We start from the raw sequence: 21,174 nt of genomic DNA, 5'->3' as shown, positions 1-21,174 counted from the left end.
ATCCAAGTGTAGAGAATGAAAAGTTATGTTTATTACCAGCAACATGCATGTATGATAGTCATATAGAAAAATAAAACGGAGAAAAGATACATCTTATGCCACTAGGCACGTATCGCTTACGAGCTCACACGATTGAGGCTGAGAAAAAATAAATTCTCACCTCTTTCATTAAATGTGGTGTTTCAATATTTATTTTCCAGCCTTTTTTCGTGCCCTTTGTGACTGTCGACGACTTTGCACCGCTTGCATTGAATTCAACTTTTTCGTGAGTTGGTTGGAAAACATGGAAGAACATTAAATGGGCACAACGCCACTTTTGATGTATGAGTGCCGAGCTTGTTTGCACATTGAGGTTTGGGGTGTTGAATGGAAAATTGTACAATGCCCAAGTGCTCTGCGGCTTGAGCGCGCTTTTTTTTATGTGTTGTCACTATTGCACACATATAATGATAACAATGCCCGATAAACAGCAACACACGACCACATGTAATCAGTAATTGTGGCAGCTAAAACGCGACAAACATAAAAATCCATCGTTAGCGATACGAGTCGACACCGCCAGAAACATAAGCAACAATCATAAGCAATACGCTTTCTACAAAATAAACAAAGCACTGATCGTACAAAGGCACAATATGGAAATTGAAATTCACAACTGTTATAAAAGTTTTGTAGTTGAAATATGCGACAGGATTTCCTTTATGAAACACTAAATCCGAGAGCATTTTTTTAAAGGCGCAAATAGCAAATATACGAATAGTTTTACAACTGCTGGCAACATGTAATTCTAATGTAAAAAACGAAGCGCACAGAACTGTTTTCATTTTGTTAAATTGCAATGTTTAATTGGGATTCTCTGAAGACTAAAATGCGGACATGCGACATTTCACATTTTAATTAACTATAGCATCTTCAGCTTGAATCCAAAAGATTGTTGTCAAGAACATTTGTGCTTGTGTCTTCGTTTTGAAATGACAACAGGCAAAGTTGTTCATGGAAATGTATAGTCAAAACAAATTACAGAACAACTAATCAATTCACATAGATACATATAAATGAACAAATACAAAACATGCGATAGTTGTAGTTAATTACAAACGATTCCCAATACACACAAATTTTGATTTGGATTACATGTGTATTGTAGACATTTGAAATCATCAAGGTATTTCCGGGCCATCGAAATCTTCACATTTTAACTTCAATTTGGAAATTAACTACATTTTGACAATGTACATAAGAATCTTGCGCTTGTGCCCGCCGAACAGGGCACCAGTTGCATATGTGGTAGAAAGGGACCCGATTGTCGTGAAGAATAGGAAACCAAAGTCAAACAATATCTAAACTATTAGATATGTAAACTACCTATTACTAGCAGAATGAAAGTAAATGTGTTGACAACAGTTAAATTCGGTATTATGCCGGAAGTTGAGACAAAACAGTTGATATATTCTAGAAGTTGTCCGTTTGAATATGTGAGTGGCCCAATTTGCAGACATGAATGTTAACAAAACTGTTTCCAAGAAAAAAAAACTAAAAAAAACATTAAAAATTTATTAAATCAACTTCAAAAGCACTCGATGCCATCTTGAGTCGATGGTCGAATGCAATGCATGTATCTCAAATGTATTTTATTTTTCTTTACGAAAAAAATGTATATGTCAAAATAAAAATTCATTTTTATATCTGCTGTACGATGTGCAATTAAATGTAGAATTAAATAGAATAAAAATCCACTCAAAACGTGTGCGGATTTCAATTTTATTCATTATCACTTATCACTTATAAGCGGTGTCTCAGCTGTAATATTTTTTTTTTTTTTTGGTTTTAATTCGTGCTTGTCTCGTATTTTCTTTCGGTTATATTTAGAATTTATTTATCGATCGCCCTATCCCCGTAGTGGAAAAACTGACTTGCGCATCATGCTCGTTTGTTTATATTTGAAAAATAAAAAAGAACAAGCGAGAGAAACACAATACAAAAAAAATTAACTACAAAATATGTTGAAGTTCAACCTACATGAAAAATATATGTATTTATACATTAGAGCTTGGTTTCCAAGGGATCATTTTCAACTAGCTAGCACTTATAATGTCTCTGTAGCTTTACCGTTATTTATTGCGGAGCAGAGTGACCGGATAAGAGCGCAAACGGTGGGCGCCATCACAACCGTCGACGTTTCAAAATAACGACACCAATCCACCTCTTTCTTAGCTGACAAATGTGGATAAAAAAAATAAAATAAAATGCTATCTTAAATGGGATCAAATACACTCGAACTTATTGCACAGCAATTACTAGAAAAATAAAATTGAAAAGAAAAAAGATTATAATTCACTGATATTGAAAAATATTTTTATTCCAGCAACCGAATGTTAGTTTTTCAAACACGGATCGTGTTAACAATAAGAATGTAGTGTAAAAAATACAGCACGATGCATAACATGTGACAAGCATGTTCAAACCATTTAAAGTTAACTATGAGGCGATACAATTTTTTTCACAACATAGTTGTAGCGTCTATGCTAAAGTCAATTTACATTTTTTAAACGTATCATATAAAAGGACTGTCTCTACAGCATACAAGATATTGTGTGTTCGAACGTTGAAATGTCGGTGGAATGTGCTGTTCTTGTCATGTGATTGGTTGCCTTTATTTATTTAAATTATTCAATTGAATCTTTTGAAACTGGTTTGTAAAATTATGTTTCTCCTATATTTTTTGTCTTGATTTATCGTGGAAATTTCGATACGACGCAAACAGTTGCTCAAAGAACGAATAATATCAAATTCGAAAGAGAGAAAAAATGGAAAAGAATAAATTTAAAAATGCTGCTGCTGTTTATTTCTTGGAAACAGTCTGTTCAGACATCTTTGCGTTCGAAATGTCATAGGTCAATTTAGTTCTATTTGAAAATTTATGCGCAAATCATGCACAGTTCAAAGGGTGTGTGTGTGGGGCACAGATGCAGACCAATATCTTATTAGCTATGCCCAAATCCAAAATGGTAACCAACATGCGTTCGATTTTTATGAGAAAAGAGAAAAAATGGTATAGTCATAATGGATTGGCCTTTGAAATGTACTGGAACAAAAAAAAAACTAAAGTAAATAGGTGCGTTCAAAATTATTTGAAGGTAAATAAAGAGACAGTTGAAATGAAATGCTTGATCAATGTTCCAGGATGGCGCGAAACCGAGGGTTTCCACTTAAAGTTCTCATTCGCTACGCGTCGTGGCCGGTTGTGGCAATCAAAAAGTTTTGTTTTAACTCAGTCGCTATTATTATTAGTGCTGCTGCTATTCGAACGAATTTAATGGGATGTTTATTTGTCCCGACGTTTCAAATTGAAAACGGTATAAAATTCAAACAGATGTGTTGGTGTGCATTGTGCGCGCCGTTTACTGTAATTCACTGAGTCTATATTATATACGGTACATTAGTGTTGTCGACATTGACAATAAAATTGCAAACGAACATAGTATCCAATTTGCAGACGTTACATTCGCAGCACTCACTCATTCAACTGTAGTGGTAATGTAGTGGAATTTTTTCGAACGCATACTTGCATCCATGGAGCTGGTTCGCTCGTTTAAAACGTCTGATTTGATTGCTAGGGAATCGTTTGTGTCGGGCCCGCATTCAACAAAAACTATAACATCGATGTTGACTATGGCATTGGATATTATAATGCGATGAAGAAGATCTGAGTGTAAGCTGATAGATGGAGAAAAAAGGACATTGCAATTGACTGGAGTCAATGATAATTTTGCATCGAATACAAGGACAAACAACATTATTTCTCTGCTTTAAATGAACACCAACAAGAAGCGAATGTATAAAATGCGGTCTGTAACGATCCCAATCACAAGCTTACCACGCTTTTTTATTTTTTTATTTTTTCACAAGATTAACGAAAACTTTTAGCACAACCGATAAAAAATATATTCGTTCAAGAGGAATGCAATGAATAATTGAATGACATGCATTAGCAAAGCTGTATGTGTGAGGCTTTGTATGTAATGAACTTTGTTTATAAGGCCAGGGCCACGTATAAAATCCGAAGTAGTTGACACGTTGACAGTAACATGACTGTAGCGGGAAATAAATTGCTTACAAATCATGCCGCTTTATTGAGCGTCATTTATATGATATATAGTAGACATACTGCACATTACAACGATATAAAACACCACCAAATTAACGTCTCGTGTGACGATATTCACAAAATCATAATCACTGACGCACGTTGAACATCGCTATTTCTTCATGTGTTTTATCTGCTGGATTCTGTATTCGGCAAAAGAAAGCATAAAATTAACAATAACCGTAAAAGCATTGCATAATTTTCGACATTAAATGTGAAGGTAATGTTGCACACATGACATTGTCATCATTGGCCATTACATTTTCCGTATAATTCGTGGAATTCATTATATCAAATTAAATTTCGATTAATTTGCTAAATATTTGATGCACATGCCACCCACGCCCAAAATTTCAAAGAGAACGGGAAACATTAAAGGTTATTATAATTACATACGGTGGATGAAGCTAAAACAGCCGCAATCGTGCATAAATTAACACACATTCACACGCGTGTTTGCACAGACCGCCATTATTATCACATATAAAATTATAATTCTCTTAATGATGTGACATACATTGAAAAGCCATGAAATTAACAACGAAAAAGCAACACATATCTGATGTTTGTCTGTTATCATGAATCAAAGCGGAGCAATGAACGTATCATATGTATATGTAAATAATAATATTTACATGCATACATACACTACAATTATATCATTATGTTTGTGCGGATGAAAATCTCTTAAAAACCTGCCACGAATTATTTGTTATTTCCATTTTATTTGTTTGTTTCATGTACTAAACAGTGGTAGAAGTGTTGCCATGTCATGCGTTGAACGCTATACAGTACACACAATCGATCATATCGATTGGAATTTCTGATGAATTGCCCGGACAAAGGTATTATTATTCGATGTTAACGTACACTACTTAGACCGCATACAACCAGCGCTTCCAAAAATTTACCACCATTACAATTCAGCCGCAAACTGTTATATGCCACTCACGTCCCAATTTTTCTCACCATCCTCGGCATTAATATATATATATATTGATGGCAGTGGCGTTCAGGTTTTATTACTCTTGTTGTTGTTGTCTGTCTGTTTGTATGTTAGTGTGTGTAGGTTTTTCCCTTCAAGCGAATCGAATTTATATTTTATTTCGTTTTGTGTGTCTCATACATTGTGAATCACATTTTTATTTATATTACATTTTAATAATCTTTTGATGGTCTTCTTTTTTCTTTATTTTATTTATTTCTTGATTCATTTTTGATATATCTACATCTACATGTAGGATATGTTACACAAGAGCACAAGTTACCGCTCTACTCAGTTGTTAAAATGGTAAATCATTATATAAAATGGAATTTCTCGATTGCCACAACATACCATATACCATACGCTCTAATAATATCTAGCTTTTTCTGATGAAATTGCGTGTCTCACCAATTTACGCTTATTTGATTTTCCAGAGCGCGTTTCCTATTTGTCTTTGTATTATCAAAAGACATTATTATTTGTCCGGTGGTTATTTTTTTTCGTTACATCGAAGTAACCGAATAGACGATTTTAGTCAACGACAAACAACAGCCACTCAACAAACATCGTATTTATTGGTACTGTAAATCTTGTTTGGTCTTCGTTTTGCTTAACTACTATGCCAAGAATAACTTTAATACATGGATCTATTCATAGCAATTTATGCGGCTATTGCCCATCTTTTTGTCTATCTCATCTCGATTTTTGCCCCATCAATTTATTAGCTTGATCTTTTTCTTTGTTTTTCCTCTGACCACCACGATGGATAATAGAAATCAGCATTTGAATAAGTCTCTATTCAAATCCATCGGAATACGTCTCGGTATTGTGATTCTACAATCGAATTTCTATAAAACTAAATGTGGGAGTGAAAATCATGGTGAAAATTGAATATATAATACAGAATGATTTGAGATTAAATTTCGATAATTGGATGGTAGACACGCTAAATAATTCAACATTTATACGTATAAATGGTGAATTATTTATTCAAATTTCATTAATTAATAATTTGTGAACAATCTCATTTAAATTGTTATGTATAAAGTAACAAATTCAATACTGAATTTATCAGCACTGCAATATATTCGACGCGAACCATGTTTCTATATGAGTCGTAAGATCCAAAGATAAGTGGACTTGCGGAAAAATGAAGAACATTACAAAAAGTTACATCCTGTCTAATTAATTCTGTCGTATTTCCATACATTATGTATTGCTTCGTGTTGATATGGAAAGGGGTGGCAGAAATTGTGCACTTGGAAGATGCTAAGAGACTTTAATTTAGTATATTTTCGATAGCATCGCATCCTGAGCAAATGGTTAGTATATTAAATTCAGTTCAAGTGTGTTCTTATCACAATCGAGAGGCGCACGGTAAAACATAAGTTCAATTCACTGTGATATCAGCTTTCGTTTGTGTGCTGTGCTGCTCCTGTGCTTATGGATCAAGTGGCAATCATCAGAAATTCTTATGAAATATTTTGAGCTCACCATGAATTTCGTTTGGAAGTTTCACGAGCACTTTTTTTCTCTCTCGATTTTTTGCTGCTTTTGTTGTTGTTGCTTGTTCGTGGAAATGATGCCCACATACTTATACAATTCCAGCGAAAAGTATCATTTTCTTTAATCGGCTTCGCAACAAGCTGGTAGGTTGTGGCTATAAATATAATTTGTAGAAGAACCAATACGTGGCAATAAAGAAAAATAACGGAAAATTGAAAAATAAACATACCACGCCGTCTGAAGACAAAGATGGTTGATTTTGGTGCGGGAAAGGACAATTTTACAAAATAAAAAGTTGTTATTTCCATCGTGGTTCTTTTTTCTTTCATTCTCCCTTTTACCAAGCAATTAATCTGCTGCACCACTTAACTTCAAGAATGTGTGAGCGCAAATCCATTAAATTCCAAGACATTGGGCATGTAGAACTTTCTTTGTTTGATTTAAAAATAAATTTTATCTGTTTTTCCTGTAAACATTTCAGAAATTCACTACTTAAAAAAGTAAATATTTCAAGAGGTTTGCTCCCATTATTTGCGAGTAAAAGTGATGCTTGAGAGCACATGCACACACACAAACACTCAACGTGTCGACATTAGAAAAACCAAAGAACTCAAAAGCTCATTATACTGTGCACCGGGGTAAAGAGCAAAGAGTATTCCTGTGGAGAAGCATAACAACCACAATCGTTTCAAAGTGTAACAGTGGAGAAATGAAACGACAACGACGACCAACTTTTGAGTTCCTTCAATTAAACAAAATAGACACACAGTGAACGTGTGTGTGTGGGGCCCGTAAAACTAAAAGCGAAAAAATAAAAATAAAAATCAACAACAATAGATAATAAAGAAATGTAAATGTAAATTAATCGGCGGTCCACTGTTCATATTTACTTTTTCTGCATCATTTTTTGTTTTGTATTTGTCGTTCACCGTTTTAGTGTATTGGGCTTGAGTGTTGCTGTTGGTGGCAATACTTTTTGGATTGCTTGGAGTGAATGAATGCTCGAAGAACTGTGACCAAACACTCGACTTCAACTGTGTTCACATTGGCTTACAACGTCATCGACGAAATATATATCTTTCCATGAATAACTTGATATCTGTCGTTAATTTGTTTTCTCTTTCCAATATTCGCTCTTGGTCCAGCACCCTTTCATTAGTTGGTTTTGTGGTTTGGGTTTGTCTCTCGATTCGGTTGGAAAGCCGAATACGATTTTATTTATGGCAACATTTTTTTGCCCAAATCGAGCATGTAATTTAAACATTTAAGCTGTAAAAGGTTAGAATTAAAAGAATCTCAGTAGTTGAAATGACTTTTTCCAGCTACAAATCATTTTCATGATGCGGTCGATGCCGTAGGCCAGAGGGTCTATTTAAAGTTGTGTGTATCTTTTGGTAGGATTGTCCCTTGTCTTCAATGTCTTCACTCTAAACGTGTTTGTTTTTTTTTCAACATTTTTTTCAGGCTTTTGTTCGGTTTTTGTGTGCCTTTGAACACATGAGTAGATTCACTTAGCTCTAACAAAATTTTCAGCCTTTAATCCACATAATCTGATTCGTTTCCTTTGATTACATAAAAAATCAATTCAATATCGAATATTCGCAACGATGCACAAGTCCATACCATCATAGACTAATATTACATTGTCCCATTTTTTTTAAATGTATTTTCAGATTTTATCATTCGCTCATAACACATGCAAAAGGGACCCAAAAAGAAAAGTTCGTGCATTTTCGAAAGAATCAATATTTGAAGATAAGAACGTGGGTAGTAATTGAAAAGTGGCCAATATTTGATCTGTGGGGGTAGGAAAAATTCAACATTCTCGTACATCAATCGAGATTGATTAAAATACGCAACAAATACAAAACAAATCGCTGTTATTGGATTGGCGTCTGAAATCAGAATATTGAATGATTGATTGAAAAGCTCAGCATTCATCGGCTTAACAATTCACTGACACGACGAATTTATTTTCGAATAAAAACGTGAAAACACTTACGGTAAATACGGCTATGCGCTTTTATAGATAGGATGAGCGAACGTAAAAACGTCATTTCTCGGCTATAAATTTAAATAGATGTTGATTGGTTTTGAAGTTTCGATTTGTTTGAAATTAAATAGAAGCGCTAAAGTCTATGAATGCACCGAAAAGCAAAAAACTACGTGCACAAAGGCGATATCAACGGTATCAGATTAGAATTATCGCTTGTGGTATCAACAGATTGAGGCAGCAATTTCGTTGCCAAATCAAAACAGTCCACGTAGGCCCAAATCAATTTTATTTGGTCGATCCGTAACATCGAATACCAGTCGAGCTGAGAGTGAAAACAGCTCGAGCAAAATTCAAGCAACCGGAACCATGCGGGAGGCTTTTAGTGCCCAAAAAAGCCTTCCAACTGGTTCCCCCCAAACGCCACGCAAACTTACTGGACAACAGTCGCTCCATCAATTGGATGCACCGAAAACGAATACTTCGATAGCTGGGAGCTCGCCAAAAAAGGACAGCACAGATTCAATCGTCTCGTCCCTTCAATTTCAAAAATCAAAAAAGACAACGACTAAACTAGGTCACTCTCCCCATCATCATCGCAATTCATCGCCAAATACAAAGTACAGCTACAGTTCGGGTAGTCCTACATTAAAAACCGATTTGAAGACACATCTCGAACGAGGTACATTCGGTTTATGCCATTTTTTGTTTGTTCACAAAGTAGTTTTCAATAGCCAACATCTGTTGGCCCAAAAGAAAAAAAAATCTGAAATCAAATCTAGTATCGTGACCGTCTTTTTATTTGTTTAAATCAAAAATATTTCCATTCAACAAGAACATTCGTCGAATCGATTAAATAAAAACCAAAAAATAGAATTAAAAATCGAATTTTTTTTCGACAGGAGATAGCAGTTGCTTAAGTTTAACAACGACAACATCAGCTGTGGCGTCGTCATCTTCGACAGGAACACCACCAACAGTCTTTGCACAGCTTGCGGACACTACAGCTGACGGTATTGTATTAAATCTCTCATTTCAATTTCATCTTTGGACATGTTAATTCATTTTTGAATTCTGCACCCTTCAAGGATATTGTGTGACCAAACAGTGGAATGCACTATCCGAATTGAATTATAGATGCATGGACCATATTTTGTATTCAAATCGTTGACATGTTTGCATCGTTTGAAATTCCTAATTTAAGTTTAAAATTCAATTTGTTAACGTGGTTAAATAAAATTTCCTCTGAACATTCCATTTATTTATATGTTTGAAAATGATTTGATGAACAAAATGCACCGTTTTTTTTTCTCTTGAAAACTCATGTGCAGTGTTCAATCTATGTACTGTTCAATCTATGTACATAGTGGTCAACATAAACAATTTAAATCAATCTCTGGTTTTAGCTACTAATACATGTTTCGCATAATTGATTATTTCAAGAATAATGCTCAATGCATAATACATCATCGGTTGGGGTTACTATAAGTTTAAATCTGTTTATTGAAACACTTTATGTGTGATTAAAGAAGAAACCGTATTTGGTTTTTGTTTTCAGTCGCTTTAACGAAAATAACACCATTGACTGGCACTACGGCTGCATCAACGTCTTCAATCCATACCTTTCCAGGTGAATTAGAGGAATTGCAAAGTGTTTTGCATTTTCCCGAAGAGGTTGCACTTCGCATTACAGACGCTGAATACCAATTATTTTACCAAGTAAATATCGTAAACAAAACCATGTGCATATACATTGTACATATAATCATAAGCTTTAATTATTTTTCATGTTTGATGTTTAGGTACCACCAATAGAATACTTTAAACATGTGATATTAGAACTTCAAAATGAGAACGACGCATCACAAAAGTCGAAACAACAGCAACAGCCAACCGCATCGACATCCACCTCTTCCGCACCATCATCGACATCAGGTGGAACAACTGCCAACACAAAGTCAATACCTGATTTACAAAAGCGGTTCGAAGAGGTACACGATTTGCCACTAAATTAAATGAACTTTATGTCGTTATAGAAATTGCTGACAACTTATTGATTTATGCGCACATTTGTGACTTTGCACATGAAATGAGCGATAAATGTACATAAACACGAACTTCAGCAACCCGAAAATTTCATCGGAAAATGTCGACTGAAGTCATTATGACTTTTTCGATACTTCATAAGTGTCTTATTTTGTTGTTTGATGCAGCGTTAAAGTGCTATCGATAATTAAATTTCTAATTTCACATTTTTCATGAAATAATAAATTTAATTTCGTTAATGTTTTATGTACGCGTTGAATTCGTTTCATGTTCACACAAAAAATATATCTAATTTTTGTCAACTGAAAACCATTTAGAAGATTGCGTTAATTTGCTTTTAAAATAAGCGATGTGATAAATATTGATTCACGTATATATGCAGGTATGCTCATGGGTATCGTATTTGATAATGTCACAACCGACGCCACAAGAGCAGAAGGCAGCATTCGGTTGTTTACTACGCGCAGCACTATCATGTTGGAATATTGGCAATTTCAATGGTGCAATGGAAATCACAACCGGTCTGAGGTAAGTCAGCATACCACATAATTGCTCTCCTCTTTTGCTTTGTGCCATTTTGCATGGTTTCCCGTTCACTTTTATGCATAGCTATTTACATTTTACGCGCAAACATAAAGAATCTCAACAATATGAATACAACAACGACAACGACAACAAAAACGAGAGAAATCGCATTTTAATAATGAAATGAAGTGCTTCCTGTGCGATTTTTCCATTATATTCTTATGCTGATTATTCTTTGCTTCCGTTTTTGTTGTGTTTCCGCTTTGGTCTCATCTACCATAATTGAAAACTACTATAGACTATTACGACGTACAAATGCCAAATATATGACTAGACCTAGAGCAGGGGTTTCTTTCGGCCTCACAGTTGTTTTTAAATTGGTCCTGTAGGCCGGCGAAACTACTTGCTTTCGGTCTTATGCGCAACTTTAATCACTGGCACTTTGTAACCGTTCAAATGAATGTGTGCGTGTTCAATAAACTAACATCTAATTCGACATCAAACAAAAACAAAACATTCCACACTCATTGCCATCACTAGCATCATGTTGTCTTCGTTCTCGTGCCATCGATTTTTTTCTTGCTCTAATTAATTAAACGGATGAAATTAGCACATTGTATCCCATTATTTTATATGCGAGTATTTGTAAAAAGAGTTCAAAACCTTGGAATGAAAATTCATGTTCCCCCTCAGTTTGCATTTCAAGACGTATTATTATTAAATGATTAGATTTTATGGTGGAAAATAACTGAAGGCAAGAGATAAAATATAAAATAATGAAATTCTAGGAACTTAAAAAAAATGCCGCGTGCATATCATCAAGGACAACGGAAAACTGAAAAAAAAAAACGAAGTAATGCATTTTTTATGGCACAAAAACATGAGATAAAAAGTTACGGAAAACTGACTGAATTAGAGATAAATGTTTTCTGAACAGTGACCATGCGGTAGTGACGCTTGTGTTGAATATATTGGTAAATGTGGACGAAAAAAGTGTCTATGGGTTTTTTGCTGCAATTCATTTTTTCCCAAGCAATGTTTACTTTCGACCGATTTTTTGTTTGCCCCAGATTTCATTCTTCGATTGCATTTGAAACTTATATTATGTGGATTTTTTTTTCGTTCTTTTGTCAATACTTTAGATCGGTTCCATTGAAATTACAACTCAATACCTATACAGAAAAAGGGAAAATACCAGTTTTAGATTTTTTATCGGCTGCTCTTGAATCTGCTGAGTATGAACGTGCGCTCGCCAGAGGTTTGGTAAGTTGTTCACACTTTCAACAACTTTATACAAAGTGTTGTATCGTTTGTATGGCGATTTAATGTTAACTTGAACAATTTATTTTCGCTTAACAGAAAATGAACGACTGTCGTGTGATTCCATGCTATAAATTGTTTCTTAAAGATTTGAAAGAAATAATGTTGACGAAACCAATAAACTTTTCGCTAACTGCTATCAGTTATTGTAACGAGGCATCTGGCGACCGTTCACCAGACATTGATGTGGAACATATCAGCATTAAGCATCACCATCATTTTCCAGTTGGTAGCACTGTGGTTGAAGCTGTTCATCGTGGAGTACAAACTAACATTCGCACGGATGCACGAAGTTATTTCTGCAAAACGTGCACAACACGCGACACTGCTGGCAGTTGTAGCTCTATATTAAACTCACGATTAGTTAATGGCCAAGTGGTTAGTAATAAAACATTCAAATCACTTTTGTCTCTTTCAAACGATGACTAATTGTAGTAGAGAAAGTTTTTTTTAATTGATTCGTCAATAATAATAATAAAATGTTGTCGTTGTTTCTTTAAACAGTACATATCCGATTACAATGGAGACGATCATTATTTTACAAAGATTGGTTCGTCGGGCGTCTTAACCGCTGATCAAATTTTTAAAATTCAAGCTGTTATGGACCATATCGACTCTTGTCACCAACATCATCATACGCTTATGAAAAATGGTTCAAATAATTTAATCGATTATTTGCGATCGGCCTCATTAGGAAATCGACAAATGGCAGCCACGTCGACATATCATCCCGAATTAGAATTGGAAGAAGATTACGAAGTTGAAATTGGCAATTATAATCCCGTTCAACCGTTACTACACGATCACGGAGTTTGCGCGATTCCAATTTCAAATCCAGCAATTCGAATCGATCATCACATACTGCAAATTATGCATCACGGAACCACCGCTGTCATCTGGGAACCAGACGCAACCTCAGGCCGATCATGTTATGCATTTTTTCGGCTAGAGCGATCGTGCAGTTCGATTACATGGCAAAGACCATCATGGCATCGTTTGAAGTCTGAACAAGAATACGATTTGGCCATAAATCCGGAAGAATTAGTTTCGCCGAGACTTTTCCATCATCATCAAACAACCACAACAAACGAATTTGAACCACAAAATCCAACTATTGACGAAGGATTCCTTGATTTGACAATAGCCAAAGAAGTAACAATGGGCTCACGAAATCACGAATATGATGCTGAACTTTTGGCAGCCGGAAAACGCTTTGGATTAACTCACATTGAATGCTGTGTTACCATTCTCTATGGCAACAGTATTAACGATAATCGAATCATTTGTTTAATGTGTCCACCAATGTTGTGTCGTCTGTGGTATGTTGGCCTGAATTGGATCATTAAGGGAATCAAGAGACAACAACGATTGGCCGATCGTGCGATGCTGTGGCTGAAGGAAAAATATGTGCAATTATATTTTGAGGATCGTATGTGTGTAGAACCGTTTGCAAATGATGCTCTTAAATTATTTGGTGGACGTGATTGGACAACAATGCATACCACAACCACAACAAGCACAATCATACCAGAAACATCGGAACCAATCAAACGAGAAATGTCATTTAAATTCAAGAAAAAGCGATCCGTTGCCAACATTTTGGGACAATCAATTGGCGCCATAAATTCAACAAATGTAATAAGTTCAGAGCCTGATCACGATGACGGTCAATTTGATCGGCGACGAAATGAATCTAGCGATCAACTATTGCAAAAGGTGACCAATCTGCGATTCGGTGCAATCACATATGAAACACAGTTGGATTTTCTTGATTTCATAGCGCTATTCAAATCGTTTAGGTAATAGATTTTTAAACTATTTTGCTATTCGTTATACTAATGTTCAAAATAATATTCCAACGATAGTCTGCTGATGCGAAAGGATCTTCGGGATTTATTTGATCAGCTTGCAGTCACCCGAAAGTCACATAAAAAATTGAATGCGGAGAAAAGTCGAAGTGCGCCAGAGCTTTGCTGTTCTATCGCCCAAAGGAAAATCGGTAAGCCAACGAGATTTTATTAAAATAAATATTTGATGTAAATGAGCCTTTTTACTCCGTAAACACGTAGGTCTACTTACACGAAATAGTTCATTGGAGGCAGAAATTACGGATAAGCAGAGTGCTCAGAAGAAATTTTTTGATGGAATGTGCGCAGCTAGCATTGTTACAAATTGTGCTGGTATTGATACGTCAAATACACAAGTGATAACAATGTCAACGTTGAAAAAATTCCTCGAAACCCGACAAATGGAAGTTAAAACGGATGACGAGATTCGGGCGATTATCAGACGCCATGAACCAGATCCAACGTTGCGCATTGAAGATTGCTTGAGCTTTGAAGGTTTTGCGCGCTATTTGATGGACAAAGATAATTATGCATTCATCAACGAACGTATAATTCAGTCAACATCAAACATGGATAGACCTTTATCGCAATACTATATTGCATCATCTCATAACACTTATCTAACAGGCCATCAACTGAAGGGCGAATCTTCTGCCGAATTGTACAGTCAAGTGCTGTTGACTGGATGTAGATGCGTCGAGCTTGATTGTTGGGACGGTGACGATGGCATTCCAGTCATTTATCATGGCCATACTTTTACAACGAAAATATCTTTTAAATCAGTGGTAGAAGCGATCAATAGATCTGCATTTGTTTCATCACCATATCCCGTAATTCTTTCCATTGAAAATCATTGTTCACTGCAACAACAGGCGCGCATGGCACATATTTTTATGACAACTTTTGGCGATAAATTGGTCAATAAATTCATCTTTGACACTGATTACTGCGATGAACCCATGCTACCATCACCGAATCAACTAAAAAATCGGATTTTAATCAAAAATAAAAAACTCATTGTCGAAGTACCGGCTCCAATAAGCAGTCAGCCTGGTAATCGTAGCAATCTACGACACCAAATGAGCCAGCCGGGGCGCACAAGTTCAATTATTTCGAATGTTAGCAGTGGATCAGTTACAGAAGATTTTAGCGACGATGAATATGATGACGATGATGATTATGATAATATTGATGGTAATTAAATTGTATACAATCTACTCAAAGAAGAAGGAAATAATAAAAAATGTTCTGAATTTTTTTTTTCCTTTTTAGAAAAAACGTTCCACACAATTTTTGGGTCGGTTGACGAGCGTTCATCCAGACATAGTCTGTCATCGTACTCAACACCAACACGACGCGTTGAAATTGATGACAAACCAAAGAAACGTAGCAGTCAAATATCAAGAGAACTTTCTGATCTTGTGAATTATGTGCAAGCAATCAAATTTCGTGGCCTGAATCCAATCAGCCCCCAAAATTCAGTACGAATGCAGCAACCAATGCCAACGAAATTAAATTCAAGCGGATCATTGGTAACGGTTGGAAGTATTTTAAAAACGAGCAGCATTTCGCCATGTGCTCCTCCAATCGGAAATAATCCATTGGCCGAAAATATGCAGTCAAATTCGCTGGATTCAAGTTCAGCACAGTCAGAGACTGAATCACAATCGGTGTCTACGACAGCTATAACGTCAGCAACACCAAGTGCAAGCGGAACATCACATCGAAAACTTCATCATGTGAATGTTAATCATCCATGCTATCAATGTTCATCGATCAATGAGGCTAGCGCAAAGAAACTGTGCCGCAAACATCCTTTGGCTCTAATTGCTCATACGGAATCACAATTAATGCGTACATATCCCGCTGGCTTACGAATTGATTCGTCCAATTTTAATCCGGTATTTTTCTGGGCATTCGGCATACAACTTGTTGCACTAAACTATCAAACCGATGACCTACCATTATCGATAAATACAGGCATGTTCGAAGAGAATGGCAGCTGTGGATATGTTCTGAAGCCAGGTAAAATTCTAATTTGATTTACCCAAGTACGAACACTCAATCAATATAAAAAATTTGAATTTTGTTCTCAGATGTTTTATGGGACCAATCACATTTGATGTATCGTCGATTTAATCCACTGGAGAAGGAATTTGATGGGCTTCATTCGTCTCAAATTGTTATAAATATTGTTTCCGGTCAGTTTGTGCAACAAACAAATTTGCAGGCCTCAACATATGTCGAAGTAGAGATGATTGGTATTCCAGTTGACTGTAGCAAGAAGAAAACGCGCGTGATCAGAAGAAATGCTCTAAATCCCATTTGGAATGATACATTTTTCTTCAAAGTAATGTTTCATGACTTAGCCTTTTTAAAATTTAGTGTTTTCGATAATGATACGAATCATATGGTATCTCAACGGGTGATACCATTAAAGTGTCTTAGACCGGGTAAGTGTCTATCAAATTGCATATCAAAATTATGCTTTGAATTAATATTAAAAATGATTGTAACTATTATTCCAGGTTATCGGCACGTTCGGCTTCGTTCACCAAACAATCAACCATTGAGCATGGCAGCTCTTTTTGTATACTCTCGCGTCGAAGAGGAAAGCCTAGAGCGTACGTCAGACGAAACCGATGAGTTCTGCAGCGGCATCAGTGGCTATAATAAAATTGACAATACACACACATCGACAGATATAACGAAAAGTGGTGAGAGCAGAGACGTGCTTAATTTGGGCACACCCACGAAAGATGCTCAGAAAATCGCTCCAGCCACAATGGTTAGTGCAAATATACCGCTCAGGCGGCGAATGTTTTTTGTTATGGTTTATGGGGTAGTCACTGGGGAGCCATTTACAATTCTGCGTGCCACACAAGAGAGCACCACTCGCGAACTAATCGCTCAAGCACTGCAGAAAAGCAATCGCACCGGACAAAATGTCAACGATTACATATTAGTTGCCGAAGTTGGACGTGGATGGAAGAAAAAAGATCGTGATCTTCCAGCTACGCAGCGTGTGCTTGATATGCATGAGAAACCATTGCAGGCACAGGCAATGTGGCAAGGCGAAGGTAGATTCATATTTAAGAAAATCGGTAATGACCCGAGCAGCCGAGCTTGGTTGACTTCAATCAGAAGTGTGTCTGAAAGGCGAGCAATGTTCACAAGTGGCGAAGAGAATACATCGGGTGCATCGAATGAGGCGTCCACTTCATGGGATGATGATGACACATTTTTAGTATGTGTATACAATGTATCGCCGGACATTCCATATGCAATTCTTAAAGCACCGATCAATGCAACTGCTCAAGATGTGTTAGCCCAGTCGTTATTGAAAGCACGACGCATGGAAGATCCAAACTCTTTTGTACTCATTGAAGAATTGGAATATGGATCCACCGGCACGGGAGGCAGTGGCAGTAATACTCAACAACGTCCATTGGCCAGCGATGAAATTATTTTCTCAACACAGGCAAATTGGAAAACCATTGGCCGATTCATTTTGCAAGAAAAATCTCAAGTGACACCGTCAATGCGTCGACATCGGTTGGCTATCGATAAAATAAGTCGTGGTTTCAGCATAAGTCGTGCAGCCGTATTGAGTTCAACGTCAAAAAATCCCATTCAACCAGCTCTAAGTGATCCAACGACTTCAAGGGTAAAACGTACCGATTGCTCATCGGCACCATCAACAAGCACCGGACATATGCTGGGCAGTGGAATTTTTCGTGCAAAAGGCAATTCAGATAAGGAAACAACCAGTTGCAGTCCACGTCGTCAAAAACATCGCGAAGTGCACTCCGAAGGTGAGGCCCTTAGCGAAGACGAAACACACGAACGAGATTTAATGTCAACGGTGTATCGATTAAAGAAAATGTCCATAAAAAAACTGAAAGCATGGAAATCCTGAGTGTTATTTAACCGTGGTCATTAGACTAAAATAAACCACATTAATGCAAATTACAATCAATAAAAGCAGTAATAATATGTCATCAAATAAAACCAATCCTCTGGCTGTCATAGAAAAATGAAACAAATATCTAAATAAATTAAAATCCCATAAATATCTAAATGTAAAGAGTATGCTCTACATCATCACATACACAATACTGGTTCAGAGCTCCTCCTTTTAATACGTATCCAATGAATGAGAATGCGGTGGCTATCAAATGAATTTCAATCATTTCAGGGAATCTGATAAAATCACTCAGTTTTATAAACCAACATAAAGCCAAATTTATTAAAACTGATTGAACTCACATACACTTATAGAATAACCACACAAAACATATTCACACGCTAAAGTACATAAGACATTTTCTATTGTTTGTGTGATTGCTAAAAATAGAATTGCTACAATTGCATGTCAGTGATGATGCGTATTTTACGTAACTCTTCTACATAGAGAACATGTGACATTTTAAACCCCAATTTAAATTATAAACATATAAATAATTAAAAAAATAAATATATATCAACCGTTATCGTCATCATCATTACAAACTATACACATATCGCAGAGGCGAATTTGTGGTTTTTTTAATGCAAAAGTTTTTATCTTATAGAAAATCCTTCATTTTACGTGAAAAGTCTAGTAGTCAAATAAATGAAATCTCATTCGAAACGAGAGAAAGATATAAAAAAAACCTATACAAGCATTAATTATAGTAGAGAACAAGCTTTAAACATTTATGCGAGGAAATTTTCAAGAGTGTTATGCTGCATTTCGGTCGTCTTTGTTGTTGTATATGATACCGAAATATAAATTTAAACGAAATGGAATCCTATTGTTAAAATTAAAAGTTCTCAAGAGCTTTCGATTTAAATTAGAGAAATTTTCTTTGCTATTGCTGTTTCACATACACACTTATACACACACACACACTCTCTCACACACACATACATTATACTTTTAAAACGCTCCTTCTCAACGGTTAGAACATGTTACTACATCTTACTTACAAGAAAGATCAACAACACATCACATTTAGGCCAACGCATAAATAAATACAATAAAATCACTAAAATGAAAACCATTTTTTTAAATCAATAAAATATTTCAAGGTATACTTATCGAGATGTATCAAACTGAAGACAAAAATATAGACAAATGTTTAATAATACTTTTGCGATTGCAAAATGTTACATACAAAATACAATTTTGAAAATATTAAACTTGTGTCAAACCTAATGAATGGATATAAATTAAACGAAAGATGATAGAATAATTGAAAGTATCACACATTTTTAATGCAATGAACGAAAAAAATAAGTAAGCTAGAGCTCTTTGTCACTATCTTAAACATCAGTCACCACCATAATTCATTCACGTCACTTTTAATTTGTTATGTATCAGCTCCTCACATCATTCATCTATACTCTCTGACTTTTCGTGTAATTGAAAATTATGTAGCTAAATTTTATCACACATTTATCCTTCACACTTTTCGTACCATTCATGAAACAGTAAATAAGGTGTCACTCTATTGAAAGTGTTCATTTTAATGAGCCATTCGTGCGCTATAAAAAAATTGATTGATTGATACGTGAACCATCAATTTCAATTTTACTTGATACTTTCGAACGATATTTGCATTGAAAACGCTTCCTTTACATTTCTTCGTTTGGGAATAGCACAATCCAAATAAAGAGTTCAACTACATTTATTTTTCATACTTGAAAAATCGTTTCAAAACATATATTTCACATGTATTTTAAATAAAGATATTTTATTGAATAAATTTCTAGAAAACGAGCCCACAGACAGAAAAGAAAAAAAACCACAAAGTCAATCCAAAATCTGGAGTGAATAGAAATGGAATTATTCACTTGCTGAAAAATAACGAATAAAACAAAATAATATTTTTAAAACCAAATTTATTTATTATATTGCATATTTCTATGACGGAAACAAAGATCCATAAAAAGAAAACTGTGTAAAAGTCGGGGATTGTTCTTCTGAGGAAGAGGAACGGCGAGGAGCAGGTGAACACTCCTCAAGTGAAAAGAAAAATATTCTGCACTGGGAAAGATTTATTTTGTGATGATCAAAAAATCCTCATCCTTACCATTAATCCTCCTCAGACGAACAATCCACGGTAAAAATCGAAATAAATGAAGTTAGAGACAGTTTCGAAATATTTCTTAAACGTTAAACTCCCAAATTAACTGGCTCAAACACATTTTTTTATGTACTAAAACAAAACATTATTTTTGCATTTTTCTTGGATAATTTCTTCATTGGTTTCGCAAGTGTATGGCGTACGTTATGTAATTCAAATACTTTAAAATAATGCTGCGTTATTTTATATATGAATTTTGCCTTACACTTATAACTATTATTAGATGCTAACTATTATTAATATGGTATAAATCTGTACTTTCTCTTTCTTTCTTTTTGTTTATTTCAAAGAATCGGAATTGATTGGGCAAATGTTACATACTTTAAACCAAACACGAATAACATAAATGAAATAAAAAAACTCCTCTAAACAAACTGAAGAATAGTTCGGATAAAATTGTCCATTTATCGAATGCGAAGCTACAAAAAATTTTGTTATTTTATTTACATATTGTTTAGATCATTTTTATTTGTTACACTTTGATCAAAGTCAATACTTATATGAAAAATGAAAAGTCTTTTCTTTAAACTTCTATTTATTACACTATCTTAAGAACGACCAAGAGAGATAAGAATCTAAATTATAGAAAATAAATTAAAACTGAACATTATGACAAACAAAAAAACTCATGTATTCTGGCATTTTCTTTCTGCAAATACTATCGATGAGGTAAG

General features: G+C 35.2%; 1 protein-coding gene across 4 annotated transcripts in view; it reads left to right on the top strand.

The window, feature by feature from the left end:
* Positions 1–21,131, top strand: part of LOC116350949 (1-phosphatidylinositol 4,5-bisphosphate phosphodiesterase epsilon-1-like) — a 49,004-nt gene extending 27,873 nt beyond the window's left edge. For all 4 annotated transcript variants that reach the window (XM_031782965.1, XM_031782967.1, XM_031782966.1 and 1 more), the window contains 13 exons: positions 8,312–9,313; positions 9,534–9,644; positions 10,190–10,350; positions 10,434–10,622; positions 11,060–11,205; positions 12,345–12,465; positions 12,562–12,900; positions 13,027–14,321; positions 14,388–14,521; positions 14,592–15,563; positions 15,642–16,394; positions 16,466–16,822; positions 16,898–21,131. In XM_031782965.1, the coding sequence (XP_031638825.1) occupies positions 9,001–9,313; positions 9,534–9,644; positions 10,190–10,350; positions 10,434–10,622; positions 11,060–11,205; positions 12,345–12,465; positions 12,562–12,900; positions 13,027–14,321; positions 14,388–14,521; positions 14,592–15,563; positions 15,642–16,394; positions 16,466–16,822; positions 16,898–18,288 (6,282 nt within the window). In that variant the 5' untranslated portion in view covers positions 8,312–9,000 and the 3' untranslated portion in view covers positions 18,289–21,131. The remainder of the gene's footprint in view (positions 1–8,311; positions 9,314–9,533; positions 9,645–10,189; positions 10,351–10,433; positions 10,623–11,059; positions 11,206–12,344; positions 12,466–12,561; positions 12,901–13,026; positions 14,322–14,387; positions 14,522–14,591; positions 15,564–15,641; positions 16,395–16,465; positions 16,823–16,897) is intronic.
* Positions 21,132–21,174: the final 43 nt, after the last annotated feature.

The sequence above is a fragment of the Contarinia nasturtii genome, unplaced genomic scaffold (assembly GCF_009176525.2).
Source record: "Contarinia nasturtii isolate CC-2019 unplaced genomic scaffold, AAFC_CNas_1.1 Cnas_scaffold_4311, whole genome shotgun sequence".
Classification (NCBI taxonomy): Eukaryota; Metazoa; Arthropoda; class Insecta; order Diptera; family Cecidomyiidae; genus Contarinia; species Contarinia nasturtii.
The sequence above is the reverse complement of the archived record's forward strand: the minus strand, read 5'-3'. Positions and strand labels throughout refer to the sequence as shown.